General features: G+C 44.0%; 1 protein-coding gene across 4 annotated transcripts in view; it reads right to left on the bottom strand.

Moving 5' to 3' along the window:
- HDAC10 (histone deacetylase 10) overlaps positions 1-24,977 on the bottom strand; it is a 150,369-nt gene that overhangs the window by 119,350 nt on the left and 6,042 nt on the right. For all 4 annotated transcript variants that reach the window (XM_073573436.1, XM_073573438.1, XM_073573439.1 and 1 more), the window contains exons 2-3: positions 7,654-7,720; positions 7,349-7,483 (exon numbers count right to left, since the gene is read on the bottom strand). In XM_073573436.1, the coding sequence (XP_073429537.1) occupies positions 7,349-7,483; positions 7,654-7,720 (202 nt within the window). The remainder of the gene's footprint in view (positions 1-7,348; positions 7,484-7,653; positions 7,721-24,977) is intronic.

The raw sequence follows: 24,977 nt of genomic DNA, 5'->3' as shown, positions 1-24,977 counted from the left end.
GCCTAAAGTTAAAGATGACACATTTGTTTTGTATTTTAGGCTAAAAAGTAATACACATTGTAATTTTTTCACATTTTAAAAATTACAAAAAGAAAAATGGTCCGATGCTAAAGTTTGGGCACCTTTGGAGATTTGTGTGCTCAGATAACTTTGACCAAGGTTTCAGACCTTAATTAGCCTGTAAGGGATATGGCTTGTTCACCCTCAATGTTAGGAAAGGCCAGCTGATGCAGATTCCACAGGTTTAGAAACACATAGCCTCCTCTAACCTTGTGCGAAAAAACAGCCACCATGGGTTCTTTTAAGCAGCTGCCTAGCACTCTGAAAATGAAAATGGTGCAGGCCTACAAAGCAGGAGAAGGCTATAAGAAGATAGCAAAGCGTTTTCAAGGTGTCCTTTCCTCAGTTCAATATGTAATTCAGAAATAGCAGTTTACAGGAACAGTGGAGGTCAAGATAAGGTCTGGAAGGCCAAGCAATATTTCAGAGAGAGCTGCTTGTAGGATTGCTAGAAAGGCATATCAGAACCCCCCACTTGACTGCAAAAGACCTTCAGAAAGATTTAGCAGATTCTGGAGTTGTGGTAATTGTTCTACTGTTCAGAGACACCTTATCAAATATGGCCTTCATGGAAGAGTCATCAGAAGAAAACCTCTCCTGCACCCTCACCATAAAATTTAGCATCAGAGGTATGCAAAAGAACATCTAAACAAGCCCAATGCATTTTAGAAACAAGTCCTGTGAATCGTTGAAGTTAAAATAAAACTCTTTGGTCGCAATGATCAAAGGTATGTGCAGAGAAAAAATTGCATAGAATTTCAGGAAAAGAACATCTCTCCAACCATTAAGCATGGGGATGGATCAATCATGCTTTGGAGTTGTGTTGCAGACAATGGCACAGGGAACATTTCACAGGTAGAGGGAAGAATGGAGTCAATGAAATTTCAACAAATTCTTGATGCAAACATAACACCATGTGTAAAAAAGCTGAATTTGAAAACAGGATGGCTTCTACAAATGGATAATGATCACACACATCAAAATCCACAATAGACTACCTCAAAAGGCGATAGCTAGAGGTTTTTCAATGGCCCTCACAGTCTACCGATTCGATCATCATTGAAAATCTGTGGCTAGTTCTCAAAATAGCAGTGCATGCAAGACGACCCAGGAATCTCACAGAAATGGAAGAATTTTCCAAGGAAGAATGGATGAAAATCCATCAAACAAGAACTGAAAGACTATTGGCTGGCTACTAAAAGCGTTTACAAGCTGTGATATTTTAAAAGGGAGTACTACTAGGTACTAACTATGCAGGGTGTCCAAACTTTTGCATTGGCCTATTTTCCTTATTGTAATTTTTAAAATGTAAAAAATGACAATATATAATTTTTTTGGCCTAAAATACAGAGAAAATGTGTCATCTTTAACTTTAGCCCTTTTAGAGATCATTCCATCTTCAACTTGCTTAACTGGTCACAATAACAGTAATTTTGACCAGGGGTGCCCAAACTTTTAAATGCCACTGTATGTGTGCATGAATGTTAACATATTTACATAGGACTAATGTGTATGAGGTCTGCTTGTAACAAACTTCCTTTCCTACACAACTACTTTCTGAACAACTTTCTTAATCTGTTGGCCCTCACTGAAACCTGGATTTAGGATTCTGACACTGTCTCTCCTGCTACCATTTCGTACGGTGGCTTACAATTCTCTCACTCCCCGAGACCCACAAACAGACATGGTGGTGGAGTTGGCATACTCCTGTCCCCAAAATGCACTTTCCAGGTCATCCCCCCAGTTCCAACACTCTTATTCCCTTCTTTTGAGGTCCACACCATCAGGCTCTTCCGTCCCCTCTCCCTCAGAGTAGCGGTCATATACCGGCCCCACGGCTCACCCACCCACTTCCTTGACCACTTTTCAGCCTGGCTGCCGCACTTCATGTCCTCAGAACTTCCAACCCTTATCCTGGGAGTCTTCAACATCCCCATTAACAGCCCTACTTCCACATCAGTATCCCAGCTTCTATCACTAACCACCTCTCTAGGCCTCTCACAGCTTTCAACCTCTGAGACACACAAGGACGGTAACACCCTTGATCTGGTCTTCGGCCGGCTCTGTTCAATCTCCCACCTAAATACAGTCATATGTAAAAGTTTGGGCACCCCTATTAATGTTAACCATTTTTCTTTATAACAATTTTGGTTTTTGCAACAGCTATTTCAGTTTCATATATCTAATAACTGATGGACTCAGTTATAATTCTGGATTCAAATGAGGTTTATTGTACTAACAGAAAATGTGCAATCTGCATTTAAACAAAATTTGACCGGTGCAAATGTATGGGCACCCTTATCATTTTCTTGATTTGAACACTCCTAACTACTTTTTACTGACTTCCTGAAGCACTAAATTGGTTTTGTAACCTCATTGAGCTTTGAACTTCATAGCCAGGTGTATCAAATCATGAGAAAAGGTATTTAAAGTGGCCACTTGCAAGTAGTTCTCCTATTTGATTCTCCTATGAAGAGTGGCATCATGGGCTCCTCAAAACAACTCTCAAATGATCTGAAAACAAAGATTATTCAACATAGCTTTTCAGGGGAAGGATACAAAAAGTTGTCTCAGAGATTTAACCTGTCAGTTTCCACTGTGAGGAACATAGTAAGGAAATGGAAGAACACAGGTACAGTTCTTGTTAAGCCCAGAAGTGGCAGGCCAAGAAAAATATCAGAAAGGCAGAAAAGAAGAATGGTGAGAACAGTCAAGGACAATCCACAGACCACCTCCAAAGACCTGCAGCATCATCTTGCTGCAGATGGTGTCACTGTGCATCGGTCAACAATACAGCGCATGCATAACGCCTTTTTGTATGACCAAACAACTCAATCTTTGTTTCATCAGTCCACAGGACCTTCTTCCAAAATGTAACTGGCTTGTTCTAATGTGCTTTTGCATACCTCAGGTGACTCTGTTTGTGGCGTGCTTGCAGAAATGGCTTCTTTCGCATCACTCTCCCATACAGCTTCTCCTTGTCCAAAGTGCGCTGTATTGTTGACCGATGCACAGTGACACCATCTGCAGCAAGATGATGCTGCAGGTCTTTGGAGGTGGTCTGTGGATTGTCCTTGACTGTTCTCAGCATTCTTCTTCTCTGCCTTTCTGATATTTTTCTTGTTCTGCCACTTCTGGGCTTATTTCCTTACTATGTTCCTCACAGTGGAAACTGACAGGTTAAATCTCTGAGACAACTTTTTGTATCCTTCCCCTGAAAAGCTATGTTGAATAATCTTTGTTTTCAGATCATTTGAGAGTTGTTTTGAGGAGCCCATGATGCCACTCTTCATAGGAGAATCAAATAGGAGAACTACTTGCAAGTGGCCACTTTAAATACCTTTTCTCATGATTTGATACACCTGGCTATGAAGTTCAAAGCTCAATGAGGTTACAAAACCAATTTAGTGCTTCAGGAAGTCAGTAAAAAGTAGTTAGGAGTGTTCAAATCAAGAAAATGATAAGGGTGCCCATACTTTTGCACCGGTCAAATTTTGTTTAAATGCAGATTGCACATTTTCTGTTAGTACAATAAACCTCATTTGAATCCAGAAATATAACTGAGTCCATCAGTTATTAGATATATGATACTGAAATACCTGTTGCAAAAACCAAAATTGCTATTAAGAAAAAAGGTTAACATTAATAGGGGTGCCCAAACTTTTACATATGACTGTAACTCACCGCCTCCACTCTCTGACCACAACATTTTCTCCTTCATGCTCACAAATCCTCGCCCACCCCAGCTCACTCCTACCTACCACACAGTCAGAAATCTACAAGCCATTAACCCACAGACACTTTCAGACTCCCTACACTCATCACTGTCCCCAATCTCCTCTTTTTCCTGTCCTAATCTGGCTGTTCATCACTACAATGACACTCTTAGAAGCACCCTTGACCAAGTAGCTCCCCTCACCCTCAGAACCTCCAAGCACAGAGTAAAACAGCCCTGGCTCACATCGCAAACTCAACTTCTCCAGCGATGCTCTAGGAGTGCTGAACGCCTATGGAGAAAAACCTGCACACCAGAAGACTTCATCCACTTCAAATTTATGTTAAGAACCTATAACGCTGCCCTTCACCTCGCCAAACAGACCTACTTCACCACCCTGATCTCCTCACTAGCCAACAACCCCAAGAAACTCTTTGACACTTTTCACTCCCTCCTCAGGCCAAAAGCACAAGCCCCTATCACAGACATTTGTGTTGATGACCTGGCCTCCCACTTTACAGAAAAAATAGATAATATCCGTCAAGAAATCTGCTCCCAACCACCAAGTGCTGTGACTCCCATCCCTTCCTGCATCTCCCCTGGCTCACTTTCCATATTTGATCCCATCACAGAAGAAGAAGTCTCCAGACTCCTCTCTTCTTCTCGTCCGACTACATGCACTACCGACCCCATTCCCTCACATCTCCTCCAGTCTCTCCCTCCAGTCGTCACAACCCACCTAACTACAATCTTTAATCTCTCCCTCTCCTCGGGCATTTTCCCATCCTCCTTCAAACACGCCATCGTTACTACATTACTAAAGAAACCCGCTCTCGACCCATCCTGCACAAACAACTACAGACCAGTCTCCAATCTCCCCATCATCTCTAAACTTTTGGAGCGCCTAGTTTACTCCCGCCTTACCCGTTACCTCTCCACTCACTCCCTTCTAGACCCTTCACAGTCCGGCTTCCGACCCCCTACATTTGACTGAAACTGCACTCATCAAAGTGACCAATGACCTTCTGACAGCAAAACCTAACGGTGACCACTCTTTGCTCATTCTTCTTAACCTATCTGCAGCTTTCGATAGTGTTGACCACCATCTCCTACTCTCTAGGCTCCAGTCACTAGGCATAAAGGACACTGCTCTCTCCTGGTTCTCTTCCTATCTCTCTGACCGCTCCTTCAGTGTTTTGTTCTCTGGCTCCACTTCATCTCCTTTTCCTCTTGCTGTCGGGGTACCTCAAGGCTCAGTCCTTGGCCCCCTTCTCTTCTCTCTCTACACAGCCCCAATTTGACAGACCATCAGCAGATTTGGCGTTTGGTACCATCTTTATGCTGATGACACACAACTATATACGTCTTCCCCTGACCTTACCCCCTCTGTACTACAGGACGCCAGTGACTGTCTGTCCGCAGTCTCCAATATCATGTCCACTCTCAATCTGAAACTCAACCTCTCCAAAACTGAACTTCTTCTGCTCCCGCCGTCTACTAACCTCCCTAAATCTGACATTTCCCTCTCTGTGGGTGGTACCATAATAACTCCCCTGCAGCAGGCGCGCTGTCTGGGTGTTATGTTTGACACCAATCTCTCCTTCACATCCCATATACAATCTCTTGCCCATTCTTGCCGCTTACACCTAAAGAACATCTCTAGAATCCGCCCTTTTCTCACCATGGAAACAACAAAAACCCTCACTGTAGCATTGATCCACTCCCGCCTGGATTACTGCAACGCTCTATTAATTGGCCTCCCCGTCACGCGACTATCCCCTCTCCAGTCCATACTTAATGCAGCAGCCAGGGTCGTCCATCTGTCTAATCGGTACTCGGACGTGTCCGCTCTTCGTCAGTCATTACACTGGCTGCCCATTCACTATAGGATCCAATTCAAAGTATTTTTTCTCACCCACAAAGCTCTCCACGGTGCGGCACCCCCCTACATCTCCTCCCTCATTTCTGTCTATCGGCCTAGCCGATCGCTGCGCTCTGCAAACGACTTTCGACTAACCTCTGCACTAATCCGTACCTCCCATTCCCGACTCCAAGACTTCTCCCGTGCTGCTCCTATCCTCTGGAATGCTCTACCCCAAGAAATTAGGACTAACCACAATTTGCATAGTTTTAGGCGCTCCCTCAAAACACATTTGTTCAGAGCGGCTTATCACGTTCACTAATCAAAGTCATTCTATGTGTAAGTGTGCGTGTATAGCCCATTCACTATCTCCATCCATCCTTCACTCCCTCAAGATGGCTGGACCTTCATTGTAAATATACAATTGTAAATACACACCTGTACTTTGTATCTCCCTCACCTCATGGTAGATTGTAAGCTCTCACTAGCAGGGTCGTCTTATTTCGCTTTAATTATTGTATTGTTAACGTTGTTACTTATGACTTGTGTTTTGAAACTGTTAAACTGTAAAGCGCTGCGGAATATGTTGGCGCTATATAAATAAAGATTATTATTATTATGAGTGCAATATGACATGCATATTAGACAGCGATCAGACCAATGATCGTTTGTCCAACAGCCCTCTCTTTCATAACTCCTCCATACACAGGATCTCCTGTGCCCTCCAAGCAAAAGCCACTGCCAGACCCTTCTGGCGGCAGATTAACTCACTGAGTACAAATTGGATTGTAATTCTGAAATCAGGACATGCTGGATCCTTACCAACCCCAACATGATCGGTTGAAGGAGTGTTGTGAGGTCCCACACCCACTGGCGGCTTCAGCTGACATCATTCTGATATATATGGGTGCCTTCAGGCAGGACGACCAATCATGTCCACAAGACTGGTGTGATTGGTGGATGTGACTGGCTCTGTGTGCTCATCCACAGAATGGATGGGTGCAGAAATTACTCACTATTTACAGACACTAGTCTGATACAGGCTAGTGCAGGCTACAATTTTCTTTATACCTCAGATCCGTGTGGAAAATCACCCATGTGCACTAGCACATGGGCTAACGTTGATGCACGTGAGGTCTGTTGTACACATATAGACTGAAAATGCATTTATGAGAACTAAGCCTAAGGGCGCATTTAGATGTCTGTACAAAACAGAGATTAGACCACAATGTACGGACTGACCTCGGGTCTCCTGATCACAGAGTGACAGGTTCATTTAGTTTGAAGAAGCGGTCACGCTCAGGTCGGGAGAACTGCGGCCAGTCCTTGAATAATACAGACGTCTAAATGCTCCCATACAGTGATTAAACCTTATCGAACAGAGGGCAGGTGAGCATTTTTTTGTTCAATGGAACACCCCATTCATTTCTTAACTTGCTTTGGAGAAAGAAAACTGAACTCTAATTGCTCCATATGGCTAAGACGACCAGTTTATCTCTTAGCCAGTCTTGATATTTTTTGCATCAATATTACAAAAACACATTGTGGCACAAGGGAATTGTGTCTTACTAGACAAGTGCCAGGGGCTATAAAGAACTTGAATGGCCAATCATTAGCATAGGCACCATATAATAAAACCTAACTCTTAGAGATGGATAACCCTTTATTATGTAAAGCCCCAATCAGGTAGACAAGCCCCGGACTGCACAGACCTGTGAACCAGAGTGATCTCTTCCTCCGTAGCCTCTCTGACTGGTAACTGGAGACATCTGCGTACAAGATCATAATCCTGAAGTCTCTTGAAGGAAGAAGACAATCTCTCTGGCACCTCAATAGCACACTCTGGACTAAAAGATGAGGCAAACGGCAACATCAGCCAAGTCTACATATGTGACAAGCATAAAGAAATCAATTTAGGCCAAATTCATTTTACAATAAAATGCCAGGTGGCTACTACATTATGTCCTATTGCTGATATGGCACCAACATATGCCAAAGCATTGTAAAGAATACTTACTCATCCCAAAGCAGGCGATAGTTCATCATTTCTTCATCATAAACTAGTGCTGTGCCAGACACCATCGCTGAAAAACATAGTTTACATATAGTATCAAGCCATAATTCATGTGATATACAGTGGGGCAAAAAAGTATTTAGTCAGTCAGCAATAGTGCAAGTTCCACCACTTAAAAAGATGAGAGGTGTCTGTAATTTACATTATAGGTAGACCTCAACTATGGGAGACAAACTGAGAAAAAAAAATCCAGAAAATCACATTGTCTGTTTTTTTTCATTTTATTTGCATATTATGGTGGAAAATAAGTATTTGGTCAGAAACAAGCAATCAAGATTTCTGGCTCTCACAGACCCGTAACTTCTTCTTTAAGAGTCTCCTCTTTCCTCCACTCATTACCTGTAGTAATGGCACCTGTTTAAACTTGTTATCAGTATAAAAAGACACCTGTGCACACCCTCAAACAGTCTGACTCCAAACTCCACTATGGTGAAGACCAAAGAGCTGTCAAAGGACACCAGAAACAAAATTGTAGCCCTGCACCAGGCTGGGAAGACTGAATCTGCAATAGCCAACCAGCTTGGAGTGAAGAAATCAACTGTGGGAGCAATAATTAGAAAATGGAAGACATACAAGACCACTGATAATCTCCCTCGATCTGGTGTTCCACGCAAAATCCCACCCCGTGGGGTCAGAATGATCACAAGAACGGTGAGCAAAAATCCCAGAACCATGCGGGGGGACCTAGTGAATGAACTGCAGAGAGCTGGGACCAATGTAACAAGGCCTACCATAAGTAACACACTACGCCACCATGGACTCAGATCCTGCAGTGCCAGACGTGTCCCACTGCTTAAGCCTGTACATGTCCGGGCCCGTCTGAAGTTTGCTAGAGAGCATTTGGATGATCCAGAGGAGTTTTGGGAGAATGTCCTATGGTCTGATGAAACCAAACTGGAACTGTTTGGTAGAAACACAACTTGTCGTGTTTGGAGGAAAAAGAATACTGAGTTGCATCCATCAAACACCATACCTACTGTAAAGCATGGTGGTGGAAACATCATGCTTTGGGGCTGTTTCTCTGCAAAGGGGCCAGGACGACTGATCCGGGTACATGAAAGAATGAATGGGGCCATGTATCGTGAGATTTTGAGTGCAAACCTCCTTCCATCAGCAAGGGCATTGAAGATGAAACGTGGCTGGGTCTTTCAACATGACAATGATCCAAAGCACACCGCCAGGGCAACGAAGGAGTGGCTTCGTAAGAAGCATTTCAAGGTCCTGGAGTGGCCTAGCCAGTCTCCAGATCTCAACCCTATAGAAAACCTTTGGAGGGAGTTGAAAGTCCGTGTTGCCAAGCGAAAAGCCAAAAACATCACTGCTCTAGAGGAGATCTGCATGGAGGAATGGGCCAACATACCAACAACAGTGTGTGGCAACCTTGTGAAGACTTACAGAAAACGTTTGACCTCTGTCATTGCCAACAAAGGATATATCACAAAGTATTGAGATGAAATTTTGTTTCTGACCAAATACTTATTTTCCACCATAATATGCAAATAAAATGAAAAAAAAACAGACAATGTTATTTTCTGGATTTTTTTTTCTCAGTTTGTCTCCCATAGTTGAGGTCTACCTATGATGTAAATTACAGACGCCTCTCATCTTTTTAAGTGGTGGAACTTGCACTATTGCTGACTGACTAAATACTTTTTTGCCCCACTGTATGTGTACTTATATGCAGTTCGGAAATATTAAATACAGCAATTACTAATAGACAGCGCTCACTGGCCGGAGGTATGTATAACTCATTCATACCCTCCTGTTCCTGGGTCTACAAACAAGTGAAACTTATCGGTTTTGATTGGACAACTCCTTTAACCCCTTCACTACCAAGGGTGGTTTGTACGTTAACTCCCGGGCCAATTTTTACAATTCTGACCACTGTCCCTTTATGAGGTAATAACTCTGAAACGCTTCCATGGATCTCGGTGATTCTGACACTGTTTTCTCGTGACATATTGTACTTCATGTTAGTGGTAAAATTTCATTCATATAACTTGTGTTTATTTGTGAAAAAAACAGAAATTTGGCGAAAATTTTGAAAATTCCAACTTTGAATTTTTCTGCCCTTAAATCAGAGATACGGCACACAAAAAACTTAATAAGGCTACTTTCAGACTCTCGGCTTTGGAATCCGGCGGCCTGCGGTGAAAAGCCGTAGTACCGGATGCGGCTGAAAACGCAGACACCGGATGCTTCATTTGGCCGGATACGGTGGAGGTGAAATTTAAAGGAACAGATCAGCAAATGTGAGTGAATATGAGAGAGCGAGTGAGAGAGAGGGAGATTTTATTTTTTGCCGCCGCTTGCAGGGTTAAGTAAAGAGATCCGCTTGCAGGGTTAATTGACGCGGAGAGATATTATTTTTGCCGCCGCTTGCAGGGTTAATTGACGCCCGAGGAAATATGCCGGGCATGTGCAGTAGAGAAAAGCGGTCCGGCAGAGGGAAAAAACGTTGCATGCAACGTTTTTTCACAGCGCCGCATCGTCACTTTTCGCCGGATCGGGAAAAGCCGGACACGTCGGGTGTTAATACGGCGTCATTCGGCAACAATGTATCCCAATGGTGTAAAAGCCGGATCCGGCACCACATATCGCTGGATCCAGTTTGGGAAATTTTCGCCGCAGGGTGCCGGAATCAAAAAGCCGGAAGTCTGAAAGTAGCCTAAGTAACATTTCCCACATGTTTACTTTACATCAGCACCATTTTGGAACCCAAATTTTTTTTTTTGTTAGGACGTTATAAGGGTCAAAAGTTGACCAGCGATTTCTCATTTTTGCAATACCATTTTATTTTTACGGACCACATCACATTTGAAGCCACTTTGAGGGGTCTATATGATAGAAAATACCCAAAAGTGACACCATTCTAAAAACTGCACCCCTTATGGTGCTCAAAACCACATTCAAGAAGTTTATTAACCCTTCAGGTGCTTCACAGGAATTTTTTGAATATTTTAAAAAAATGAACATTTCACTTTTTTTCACAAAAAAAATACTTCAGGTTCAATTTTTTTTATTTTACCAAGGGTAACAGGAGAAATTGGACTGCAAAAGTTATTGTGCAATTTGTCCTGAGTACGCTGATACCTGATTTGTGGGGGGGAACCACTGTTTCGGTGCATGGCAGAGCTCAGAAGGGAAGGAGCGCCGTTTGACTTTTTCAATGCAAAATTGGCTGGAATTCAGATCGGACGCCACGTCACGTTTGGAGAGCCCCTAATGTACTTAAACAGTGGAAACCCCCCACAAGTGACCCCATTTTGGAAACTAGACCCCCCAAGGAACTTATCTAGATATGTGGCGAGAGTTTTGAACCCACAAGGGCACCACAGAAGTTTATAACGTACAGCGGTACAATTACAAAATCATATTTTTTCCACAAAAATGATCTTTTCACCCCAATTTTTATTTTCCTAAAGGTAACAGGACCCTAAAAGTTATTGTGAAATTTATCCTGAGTACGCTGATACCCCATATGTGGGAGTAAACGACTATTTGGGCGCATGGCAGAGCTCGGAAGGGAAGCAGCGCCATTTGACGTTTTTGGCTGGAATTGAGATCGGACACCATGTCGCGATTGGAAAGCCCCTGATGTACCAAAACAGTGGAAACCCCCCCCATAAATGACACCATTTTGGAAACTAGACCCCCCAAGGAACTTATCTAGATGTGTGGTGAGCACTTTGAACCCCCTAGTGCTTCACAGAAGTTTATAATGTCCGGGGGTTTAAAATAAAAAAATCGTATTTTTTCCACAAACATGATCTTTTAGTCCCCAATTTTTTTATTTTCCCAAGGGTACCAGGAGAAATTGGACCCCAAAAGTTGTTGTCCAATTTGTCCTGAGTACGCTGATACCTCATATGTGGGAGAAAACTACTGTATGGGCACACGTCGGGGCTCGGAAGGGAAGTAGTGACGTTTTGGAAAGCAGACTTTGATGGAATGGTCTGCGGGTGTCATGTGCGTTTGGAGAGCCTCTGATGTGCCTAAACTATTCAAACTCCCCAAAAGTGACCCCATTTTGGAAACTAGACCCCCACGGAACTTATCTAGATGTGTGGTGAGCACTCTGAACCCCCAAGTGCTTCACAGAAGTTTATAACGCCCGGGAGTGAAAATAAAAAAATCATATTTTTTTCCACAAAAATGATTTTTTTGCCCCCATTTTTTTATTTTCCTAAGGGTAACAGGAGAAATTGGACCCCAAAAGTTGTTTTGCAATTTGTCCTGAGTAGGCTGATACCCCATATGTGGGGGTAAAACACTGTTTGGGCGCATGGCAGAGCTTGGAAGGGAAGGAGCGCCATTTGACTTTTTCAACGCAGAATTGGCTGGAATTGAGATCAGATGCCATGTTGCATTTGGAGAGCACCTGATGTGCCCAAACAGTGGAAACCTCCCAATTCTAACTCCAGCCCTAACACACCCCTAACCCTAATCTCAGCCCTAACCCTAGCCCTAATGGGAAAATGGAAATAAATACATTTTTTTAATTTTATTATTTTTCCCTAACTAAGGGGGTGATAAAGGGGGGTTTGATTTACTATTTATAGCGGGTTTTTATGTTTGCCAGCTGTCACACGCTAAAAGACGCTTTTTATTGTAAAAATAGTTTTTGCATCACCACATATTGAGAGCTATAATTTTTCCATATTTTGACCCACTGAGTCATGTGAGGTCTTATTTTTTGCGGGACGAGTTGACGTTTTCATTGGTATTGGTATTTTCGGGCACGTGACATCTTTTGATCGCTTTTTATTCCGATTTTTGGGACGCAGAATGAACAAAAACCAGCGTTTCATGAATTTCTTTTGGGGGGTGCGTTTACACCGTTCCGCGTGCGGTAAAATTGATAAAGCGGTTTTATTCTTCGGGTCAGTATGGTTACAGCGATACCTCATTTAGGTCGTTTTTTTATGTTTTGGTGCTTTTATGCAATGAAAACTATTTTATATAAAAAATAATTATTTTGGCATCGCTTTATTCTGCGAGCTATAACTTTTTTATTTTTTCGCTGATGACGCTGTGTGGCCGCTCATTTTTTGCGGGACAAGATTACGTTTTCAGCGGTACCATGGATATTTATATGCATCTTTTTGATCGCGCGTTATTGCACTTTTTGTTCGGCGGTATGATAATAAATCATTATTTTTTGCTTCGTTTTTTATTTTTTTAAGCAGTTCGCTAAATGGGTTAACTAATGGGACAGTTTTATAGGGCAGGTCGTTACGGACGCGGTGATACCAAATATGTGTACTTTTATTGTTTTGTTTTTTTATTTCCAAAAAATGAATTTATTAGGGAAACTTTTTTTTTTTTAATTTATTTAGCGATTTTTTTTTTAAATTATTTTTACACTTTTTTTTTTTAACTTTAATACATTGTCCCAGGTGGGACATCACTGTCCTGTGACAGATCGCTGATCTGTCACATCACAGATCGCTGTGACAGATCAGCACTCTGTCACAGGCTGTCCGGCAGGCTTCTTTCTTGCCTGCGCTTTGCAGGCATGAGGAAGCCAGCTCCCTGCAGGCCCCCGAAGGTCCCCGTCGCCATACTGGATCCGGGGACCTGCAGGGAAGGAGCCCCCAGCAGCAGCGCTGCACATTGCGCTGCTGTGGGGGGCTCAGGGAAGAACGGAATTGCTTCCCTTTAACCCCCGGTACACCGCGATCGTGTTTGATCGCGGATTGCCAGGGGTTAACGTGTCGGGAGCGGTCCGTGACCGCCCCTGACACATTGTGCCGGGTGTCAGCTGTGATAATCAGCTGACACCCGGCCGCGATCAGCTGCGCTCCCTCCGAGAGCGCAGCTGATTGCATTAGATGTAATATTCCGTCCATGGGAACTAGGTCCCAGGTCACATGGACGGAATATTACGTCCATTGTAGGAATGGGGTTAAGGGCGTGGCCTGGACCTCATGTAGGGAGGACGTGGAGTGAGAGAGCTCCTGCCCGGATCCGACAATAAATCCTGATTACCGGCACTGCTGACGAGTCCCACTGACCTGGAGGGCTGCAATATCTCCCTGGGCGTTTAGACAGCGGAGGATCCTTGGGCCATGTCGAACCGCAGCAGTAAAAAAGATAAGGAGACGCCGGGGCGCGCCTCTGCTACATCCAGGATGGCACCAGCAAACAACAAGTCGGCTGGTAGTGGAGCGATGGGAGCTGCTGGCAGGCTGGAACGATATGCAAGGGTGCCTCCTGCTGCTGCTCGATCGCCCAGTGCACAGACTGAGGCAGACGCTGGATGCAGCGTGGAGCTGGAGGATCATCTCTCCAGGGAGGGAACAGTGAGTAAACTGGGCCCCCCTTCAGCCCAACATGTGCAGACACAGGGGCCTGTGCTGGAGGAGGAAGGAGTGGGGGATGGGGAGCAGCCGGAGTCTGTGACTGCTGAGCCCACACTGGGAGAAATCCTCGCAGCAATTAACTCCTGCAATACCACACTGGCCACTCTAAGTAATCAAATGGAGATTGTCACCAAGGACATGGCCTGTATTAAACAAGAGCTGCGAGGGGTGACTGCCAGGGTGGGGGAACTGGAGGAGCGTGTTGGTGCGACGGAGGATAAATTGCCACCAATAACACGGGAGCTGGGAAAAGCCACGCAAAATATTACAATACTGCTGAACAAGGTGGATGATTTAGAGAACCGCTCCCGTAGAAGTAATCTGCGACTGGTGGGGGTTCCGGAGAGGACGGAGGGGACTGACTCACTTGGCTTTTTTGAAAAATGGCTAATGGACACCTTTGGTAAAGATGTTTTGTCCCCATTCTTTACTATTGAGAGAGCACACAGGGTCCCTACGCGTTTCCCCCCGCCGGGAGCACCCCCGCGTCCCATCTTGCTTAAGCTCCTACACTTTAAAGATAGAGATGCTATCCTGCGCAGATCCAGAGACATTAAGGAACTTGCTATTAATGGGAGGAAAGTCTCCATTTTCCCTGATTTTTCCCTGGAGGTGCAGCGTAAAAGGGCGCAATTTATTGAGATTAAAAAACGCCTACGTGACTTACAGGTGACATATTCCATGATGTACCCTGCTAGACTGCGGATTGATGTGAATGGAGAAACGCACTTTTTTGATACGGCGGGAATGGCGCTGTCCTGGCTGGATATTAATGAGAGGTCCATGAGGAGGAAGAATACTTGAAGTTCTCCCTTTTTTCGCCACCAGGTGTTGTTACTCCTTTTTGTCTAGGACGCTATGCTGGTATAATTACTACTGTTCATTCCATTTCGGATTCAGGGCGGGAGCTGACCGGATTGCTGTGGACACTCGTTACAGTGACAAGCTGTGGACCCTTCTCCCTGCATGGACTCTGGGCGAGTTTTCTAGCCCTGATTCTCTCTATTTGAGAGAAATGTGCAAGTTACACTTGTGTTTGGGGGTAGGGGCGCTGTGCACTGGTGTGCAGTGCTCCCTCTCCCTCCTTTGTTTTTTTCGTTTGTTGTTGTATTCCCTAATTGTTCTGTGGGATGTGATGTGCGTCAGCCGTGTCGCCCAATTCATTGTACTGAGGGATGGTGGAGATTGCCTCTCTCCCTCGGGAGTGGAGTATGTTCCGATTTCTCATTTTTTAGTCTGCTCTTATGGCGATATCACTTAATATTGTAGCGTGGAATGTTAGGGGGCTCGGGGATGCAAATAAGAGATGTGCTATATTTACTAATATGCAGAAATTTCTCCCGGCTATCCTGTGTATGTCTGAGACCCACATGGTGAAAGATAATATTCATTGGCTAAGAAAGGGATGGGTTTCACATGAATATCATTCCACGTACTCGACCCATGCGCGGGGTGTCAGTGTGCTGGTGCACAGGTCCATCCCCTTCTCATGTACTAAATCAGTGGTTGACCCCGGGGGCAGATTTGTATGTTTGCTTTGCACGTTATACGGTATACAATTTATTTTGGTTGCCATATACATCCCCCCGCCCTATTCAGTCGAACCAGTAAAAAGAATCTTGTCTATTTTGGGTTCCTTTCCCCCTGCGCCGACTCTTCTAATAGGAGATTTTAATACATATTTGCATCCCTATTTGGATAAGTTGCATTCGGGAAACATATCAGAGGATGCAGCCTCAACCTCATTTGCTAGAACGTTAGTGGAGCTGGGTATGGTAGATCTTTGGCGTGTCCAAAACCCCACAGCCAGACAGTTTTCCTGCTACTCTAGCTCCCACCACGCTATGTCACGGATAGACCTGGCCATTGGGAATACCCTCATGACCCCATATGTACGAGGGGTGGCCTACCTGCCTAGAAGTGTATCTGATCACTCGCCGCTACATGTCACACTTTCATGGGGACACCCCCTCACCCTATCTAGACCTATCTGGAAGCTTAATCCCTTCTGGATCCAGCTTATAGGGGGATCTTTGCATGATGCCATTCTAGAATATTTTCAACTTAATGAGTACTCTGCATCATCACACATAGTCTGGGATTCCATGAAAGCCTATGTCAGGGGCTTATATATTAGAGAAATATGCACACGGAAAAGCCAAAATAGACGCTACACCCAGAGTCTGATCCAGGAGGTGTCTGTTGCGGAGGCTGCGGTGATACTCAACCCGACAGAGGAAACTAAAAAAGCTTTGGAGAAGGCACAGGGGTCGCTCAGGGAAAACCTCATGTCGGCGGCAGCAAATAAACGTTATTTCCTCAAACAAAAATATTTTATAGAGGGGGAGGGAGTAGGACATTTATTGGCCACGGTCATTAGAGCACAGGACGGATCTTCATATATCAATAGGCTAAAAACGGACTCGGGTGGTCCTGTGACAGACAGTGCGGACATAGTGAGTGAGATAAGGAGGTATTATATGCGACTATACACATCAGATTGCAGTCTCACGGAGACTGAGATTGAGCAGTACCTGGATGCTCTCTCTCTCCCTGCATTGGCTGATAGCGATAGGGATTCATTGGATCGGGACATCCTGTTGGAGGAGTTGGAGGAGGCGCTTGGTCAGATGCAAAATGAAAAGGCTCCAGGAATGGATGGCCTGCCTGGCGAGTTTTACAAAACCTATGCACCCTTACTGCTACCTAAGCTACTTAAGGTATTTGAAGAGGCTGAAAGGCAGAGGGTCCTCCCGCCATCTATGAGGGAAGCTTTGATAGTTTTAATATTAAAGCCCGGAAAGGATCCAGAGGTTCCGGATTCATATCGCCCGATTTCCCTATTATCAACAGATGTTAAATTATTGGCCAAGGTACTCGCCAATAGGATGTCCCGAGTTATCTCATCTGTTATACAGAAGGATCAGACGGGATTTATCCCAGGCAGAGCCACATCTATGAACCTTAGGAAACTATACTTGGGGATTCAACATAGTTCTGGGGAGTTGGGGGGAAGAGCAATTTTGTCCTTAGACGCCGCTAAGGCGTTCGATAGTTTGGAGTGGGGTTTTTTGTGGGCGGTACTTCGGAAAATGGGCTTTGGACACAGATTTATAAATTGGGTGAGGCTGTTGTATGGCTCGCCGGTGGCGAAGGTTGGGGCTAATGGCAGGGTCTCTGAGTCTTTTCCTCTTGGGAGAGGTACTAGACAGGGGTGCCCGCTCTCGCCCTTGCTATTTGCTACTGCGGTGGAGCCATTGGCAGTTGCAATTCGGAAGTCCAGAGAAATAATGGGATTCAGATGTGGAACTGTGGAGTTGAGGATATCATTGTACTCGGATGATTTACTTCTATATTTAGATAAGGTACATTCCTCGATTTTGCCGGCAATGGAGGTCATTCGAGAATTTGGGCTGAGGTCTGGTCTTCGGATTAATTGGTCCAAATCAGCTTTAATGCCGATAGACCCTCTCCCGGCGGATTTCTCAGATTTGCAGATACCGGTCCCTGTAGTTCGGAGGTTTAAGTATCTGGGTATAATTGTTAGTCCTGCCCCGAAGGATTTTCGGGCTCTGAATCTGGAGCCCCTGTTGCAGCGATTTAGAGCAAAAGTACATACTTGGTGTCGCCTGCCGTTGTCGAATATTGGTAGATCTAACTTAATCAAAATGGTAATGATGCCACAATTATTATATTTGATACATAATTCTCCGGTGTGGATCTGTAGGGACTTTTTTGCAAAAATAAATACATTATTCCGGGAATTAATTTGGAAGAAAAAACAGGCTAGGATTCGCTTGGAGATACTGCAGCGAGGGAAGGAGGAGGGAGGATTGGCGGTGCCAAACCCATTCATATACTTTATAGCCTCCCAGATGCAACATCTTAAGGGTTGGGGTAGAGACGGGGCGTGTGACAATGGTGGTGATATTGTGAGGGAAGGATCGGTATGGAAATATCCAGGGTGCCGGTTGGAGGTGGGAAGACGGCAGATAAATGGGGCACGATACCCCACGTTGGCTATGATTTTCAAGGTGTGGGATAGGGGTAAGTCTCTTTTGAAGATAAATGGGCCTACGGAATTGTGGCCATTGTGGCGAAATCCGGATTTGCAAGAGATCAAAAAGCTGGTGGGGTTCGGAAGATGGGAAGATAAAGGGATTTATCTGGTGTCACAAATTTTGCAAAATAATACTCTTAAGAGTTTTGAACAATTGAGAACAGAATTTCACCTCCCGCACGTCTTCTTTTATCAGTACTTACAGCTAAGACATGCATTGGAAAAACAGAGAAGGACAAATCCGGTGATAGTGACACATAATCAAACACTACATATGCTACTTACATCTGAGTCTTCTAGGGGACTTATCTCTGAATTATATAAAAGATTATTACCTGCCCATCTGGAGACATATCCACTGACTGCTGCTAAGAATAAGTGGGAACGGGACGTTGGCCCCCTGACGGAGGACCAGTGGTCCGATATTCTAGAACAGGTCCCTAAAATGGCGGTTTCTGAGTGCCAGCGGCTTTCGCAAATATATCTCATTCACAGGGTATATAAAACACCCAGCTTATTATTTAAAATGGGACTTAGGCCCAATACACAATGTGTTAGGTGTGGGCAGGATGATGCCCACTTGATGCATGTTATGTGGGAGTGCGGGCACATTGGGGATTTCTGGAGGCAGACCCTGGGACTCATAGCCCAAGTATACCATATCACAATACGACCGTCACCTCGTCTATGTTTGTTGAATTTGTGGGAGGAGGGGGTTGACCCGGACTCTGCAGTGGCCCTGGGAATAGCACGCATCCTGTATCAGGCAAGAAAGATACTTGCATATCATTGGTTGGATCCTATGCCACCAACATTGTCAGAGCTTAAAAATAAACTAAATAATGTCATCAGATTGGAAAGGGGGACTTATTTAAAAAGAAATGCATTAAGAAAGTTTTACAAAATTTGGCAGCCATGGATGGAGTCACCGGGTCTCCCCTCGGGCGCACTGGTACGGGATGCGATGTTGGACCAGTTGCTGTTGTGCTTGCGATGAGGGGATGCTTGGGGGGTGAAAATAAAGTCTAGTGCCCTTTGTGGCGAAGTAGATTTTGAGTGGCGCGGTGGGAGGGAGCTGGGGTGGATTGGACCTGATATCCGTGGGGGGCGGGGGGGGGCGAAATATGATGCGGAGTGGCGCGGCTGGCGGGGATGGTTTTCCCGCTGAAATGAGGCACTGATGTATAATTTTGATTTTTGTTTATTTGTGGAGCCATGTTGTTTATAGGCTCAATTTTATGCAAATATCTGTGTTTTGAGATTTCTTCTTTTTATTTATTCTTACACAGGAAGAGTTTTACCCTTTAAATAATATTTGCTCTCAATGTAAATTTTACTAGCTATATAAGATGTCATATTCTTTCTGTATTGATTCCTGAATGTTTAATAAAAAAGATCTGATTCAAAAAAGGAATGGGGTTAAGGGACATTGGTCAAAACCCTCTTTAGACAGGAATAAATTATAATATCATGCCATAATACATTGTTACCTAATTTTGACCACTTTTTTGGGATACTTATCTATGATACACAAGAGTCGTCCAATATACAGCTCTGGCAAAAATTAAGAGACCACTGCACAGTTTTATAAAAATCAGCTTCTCTACATGTCTGTCAGCCATTCTATTCCAGTGTCCATTGAATTCCAACCAGAGTACACCTCATTCTACTTAATGTGCTTCTGATTAGGTGATCACCTGAACCAAATCTTATTTAACGAAGGAAAGTATAAAAAACCTGCTGTGGTGTTCACAATCCTCCTCCAATAGGACAAGCTGGATGGCAAAACAAGTGCTAGTAATATCCCAAAAGTAATAGGCATGAAAAAATAACTTGTAACCATGCCAAAGGAAATGAAAAGAAAAGTCTTGAGAGAGGAAAAGAAGGGCTCAATTCTGGCTTTACTAGTAGAGGGATACAGTGAGCATCATGTTGCCTCCATCCTTAACCCCTTCCTGACATCCGACGGTATATCCCGTCCATGGGACCTGGGCCCCTATGCCCATGGACGGGATAGTACGTCGGGCGCGATCAGCGGTGCCCACGTGGTGAGCGCCGCTGATCGCGGCCGGGTGTCAGCTGATTATCACAGCTGACACCCGGCACAATGTGTCAGGGGCGGTCACGGACCGCCCCCGACACGTTAACCCCTTGCACACCGCGATCAAACATGATCGCGGTGTACCGGGAGTTAAAGGGAAGCATCGGCAGGGAGGGGGATCCCTCCGTGCTTCCCTGAGCCCCCCACGGCAGCGCAATGTGCAGCGCTGCTGCCGGGGGCTCCTTTCCTCCAGGCCCCCGAATCCAAGATGGCGACGGGGGCCTTCGGGGGCCTGAGGAAGCTGGCTTCCTCAGTGCCTGCAAAGCGCAGGCATGAGGAAGCCTTCTGCAGTGCCTGTGTCAGATCGCTGATCTGTCACAGTGATCTGTGATGTGACAGATCAGCGATCTGTCACAGGACAGTGATGTCCCACCTGGGACTATTTAATAAAGTAAAAAAAAAAATAAAAAAAAGTGTAAAAATAATTAAAAAAAAATCGCCAAATAAATTAGAAAAAAAAAAAAAAATATTCCCTCAATAAATCCATTTTTTGGAAATAATAAAAAAAAAACAATAAAAGTACACATATTAGGTATCGCAGCGTCCGTAACGACCCGCCCTATAAAACTGTCCCATTAGTTAACCCCTTTAGCGAACCCCTTAAAAAATAAAAATAAAAAACGAAGCAAAAAATAATGATTTATTATCATACTGCCAAACAAAAAGTGTAATAACGCGCGATCAAAAAGACGCATATAAATATCCATGGTACCGCTGAAAACGTCATCTTGTCCCGCAAAGAACGAGCCGCCACACAGCGTCATCAGCGAAATAATAAAAAAGTTATAGCTCGCAGAATAAAGCGATGCCAAAATAATTATTTTTTATATAAAATAGTTTTCATTGCATAAAACCGACAAAAACATAAAAAAAGACCTAAATGAGGTATCGCTGTAACTGTACTGACCCGAAGAATAAAACCGCTTTATCAATTTTACCGCACGCGGAACGGTGTAAACGCACCTCCCCAAAAGAAATTCATGAAACGCTGGTTTTTCTTCATTCTGCGTCCCAAAAATCGGAATAAAAAGCGATCAAAAAATTTCACGTGCCCGAAAATGGTACCAATAAAAACGTCAACTCGTCCCGCAAAAAATAAGACCTCACATGACCCGGTGGGTTAAAATAAGGAAAAATTATAGCTCTCAATATGTGGTGATGCAAAAACTATTTTTACAATAAAAAGCGTCTTTTAGCGTGCGACAGCTGCCAAAAATAAAAACCGAAATAAATAGTAAATCAAACCCCCCGTTATCACCCCCTTAGTTAGGGAAAAATAATAAAATTAAAAAAATGTATTTATTTCCATTTTTCCATTAGGGTTAGGGCTAGGGTTAGGGCTAGGGGTGTGTTGGGGTAGGGTTAGGGCTACGGTTAGGGCTAGGGTTAGGGTTAGGGCTAGGGGCATGTTGGGGTTCGGGTTGGAGTTAGAATTGGGGGTTTCCACTGTTTGGGCACATCAGGGGCTCTCCAAATGCAACATGGCGTCTGATCTCAATTCCAGCCAATTCTGAGTTGAAAAAGTCAAATGGTGCTCCTTCCCTTCCAAGCTCTGCCATGCGCCCAAACAGTGTTTTACCCCCACATGTAGGGTATCAGCCTACTCAGGACAAATTGCAAAACAATTTTTGGGGTCCAATTTCTCCTGTTACCCTTAGGAAAATAAAAAAATTGGGGGCAAAAATATCATTTTTGTGGAAAAAAATGATTTTTTTATTTTCACGTCCGAGCGCTATAAACTTCTGTGAAGCACTTGGGGGTTCAAAGTGCTCACCACACATCTAGATAAGTTCCGTGGGGGGTCTAGTGTCCAAAATGGGGTCACTTGTGGGGAGTTTCAATAGTTTAGGTACATCAGGGGCTCTGCAAACGTACATGACACCCGCAGACCATTCCATCAAAGTCTGCATTCCAAAACGTCACTACTTCCCTTCCGAGCCCCGGCGTGTGCCCATATAGTAGTTTTCTCCCACATATGGGGTATCAGCATACTCAGGACAAATTGGACAACAACTTTTAAGGTCCAATTTCTCCTGGTACCCTTGGGAAAATAAAAAAATGGTGACTAAAAGATCATGTTTGTGGAAAAAATACGAATTTTTTATTTTCACGCCCGGGCGTTATAAACTTCTGTGAAGCACTGGGGGGTTCAAAGTGCTCACCACACATCTAGATAAGTTCCTTGGGGGGTCTAGTTTACAAAATGGTGTCATTTGTGGGGGGTTTCCACTGTTTAGGTACATTAGGGGCTCTCCAAAGGCAACATGACACCCGCAGACCATTCCATCAAAGTCTGCATTCCAAAACGTCACTACTTCCCTTCCGAGCCCCGACGTGTGCCCATACAGTAGTTTTCTCCCACATATGGGGTATCAGCATACTCAGGACAAATTGGACAACAACTTTTGGGGTCCAATTTCTCCTGGTACCCTTGGGAAAATAAAAAAATGGTGACTAAAAGATCATGTTTGTGGAAAAAATACGAATTTTTTATTTTCACGCCCGGGCGTTATAAACTTCTGTGAAGCACTGGGGGGGTCAAAGTGCTCACCACACATCTAGATAAGTTCCTTAGGGGGTCTAGTTTCCAAAATGGTGTCATTTGTGGGGGGTTTCCACTGTTTTGGTACATCAGGAGTTTTCCAAACGCGACATGGTGTCCGATCTCAATTCCAGCCAAAAACGTCAAATGGCGCTGCTTCCCTTCCGAGCTGTCATTCGCCCAAATAGTGGTTTACCCCCATATGTGGGGTATCAGCGTACTCAGGACAAATTGCACAATAATTTTTAGGGTCCTGTTACCCTTGGAAAAATAAGAATTGAGGGTGAAAAGATCATTTTTGTGGAAAAAATATGATTTTTTAATTGTATGGCTTTATGTTATAAACTTCTGTGAAGCCCATGGGGGTTCAAAGTTCTCACCACACATCTAGATAAGTTCCTTAGGGGGTCTAGTTTCCAAAATGGTGTCATTTGTGGGGGGTTTCCACTGTTTTGGTACATCAGGGGTTTTCCAAACGCGACATGGTGTCCGATCTCAATTCCAGCCAAAAACGTCAAATGGCGCTGCTTCCCTTCCGAGCTCTGCCATGCGCCCAAATAGTGGTTTACCCCCACATGTGGGGTATCAGCGTACTCAGGACAAATTGCACAATAACTTTTAGGGTCCTGTTACCCTTGGAAAAATAAGAATTGAGGGTGAAAAGATCATTTTTGTGGAAAAAATATGATTTTTTAATTGTATGGCTTTATGTTATAAACTTCTGTGAAGCCCATGGGGGTTCAAAGTTCTCACCACACATCTAGATAAGTTCCTTAGGGGGTCTAGTTTCCAAAATGGTGTCATTTGTGGGGGGTTTCCACTGTTTAGGTACATCAGGGGTTTTCCAAACGCGACATGGTGTCCGATCTCAATTCCAGCCAAAAACGTCAAATGGCGCTGCTTCCCTTCCGAGCTCTGCCATGCGCCCAAATAGTGGTTTACCCCCACATGTGGGGTATCAGCGTACTCAGGACAAATTGCACAATAACTTTTAGGGTCCTGTTACCCTTGGGAAAATAAAAATTGGGGTGAAAAGATCATTTTTGTGGAAAAAATATGATTTTTTAATTGTACCGCTGTACGTTATAAACTTTTGTAAAGCCCTTGTGGGTTCAAAGTTCTCACCACATATCTAGATAAGTTCCTTGGGGGGTCTAGTTTCCAAAATGGGGTCACTTGTAGGGGGTTTCCACTGTTTAGGTACATCAGGGACTCTCCAAACGTGACATGGCGTCCAATCTGAATTCCAGCCAATTTTGCATTGAAAAAGTCAAACGGCGCTCCTTCCATTCTGAGCTCTGCCATGCGCCGAAACAGTCGTTCCCCCCCACATATCAGGTATCTGCGTACTCAGGACAAATTGCACAATAACTTTTGCAGTCCAATTTCTCCTGTTACCCTTGGTAAAATAAAAAAAATTGAACCTGAATTATTTTTTTTATGAAAAAAAGTTAGATGTTCATTTTTTTTTAAATATTCAAAAAAATTCCTGTGACGCACCTAAAGGGTTAATAAACTTCTTGAATGTGGTTTTGAGCACCTTAAGGGGTGCTGTTTTTAGAATGGTGTCACTTTTGGGTATTTTCTATCATATAGACCCCTCAAAGTGGCTTCAAATGTGATGTGGTCCTAAAAATAAAATGGTGTTGTAAAAATGAGAAATCGCTGGTCAACTTTTAACCCTTATAACTTCCTAACAAAAAAAAATTTTGGTTCCAAAATTGTGCTGATGTAAAGTAAACATGTGGGAAATGTTAGTTATCAAGTTTTATGTGTGCCGTATCTCTGTGATTTAAGGGCATAAAAATTCAAAGTTGGAAAATTGCGAAATTTTCAAAATTTTCGCCAAATTTCCGTTTTTCTCACAAATAAACGCAAGTTATTTGAATGAAATTTTACCACTAACATGAAGTACAATATGTCACGAGAAAACAATGTCAGAATCACTGGGATCCATGGAAGCGTTCCAGAGTTATGACCTCATAAAGGTACAGTGGTCAGAATTGTAAAAATTGGCCCGATCATGAACGTGCAAACCACCCTTGGGGGTGAAGGGGTTAAAATTTCTAAGACAGCAGTCCATTACAACAAGGTCAAGCAACAGACATTGGGGACAACAAAGCTACAGACTGGCAGAGGGCAAAAACGCCTCTCCACTGACCGGGATGACCGCCATCTTATTCGAATGTCACTCAGCTT

The sequence above is a fragment of the Dendrobates tinctorius genome, unplaced genomic scaffold, assembly GCF_039654945.1.
Source record: "Dendrobates tinctorius isolate UK_male_01 unplaced genomic scaffold, ASM3965494v1 ptg000035l, whole genome shotgun sequence".
Classification (NCBI taxonomy): Eukaryota; Metazoa; Chordata; class Amphibia; order Anura; family Dendrobatidae; genus Dendrobates; species Dendrobates tinctorius.
Note: the sequence above shows the minus strand (reverse complement) of the source record. Positions and strands in the feature narration are given on the sequence as shown.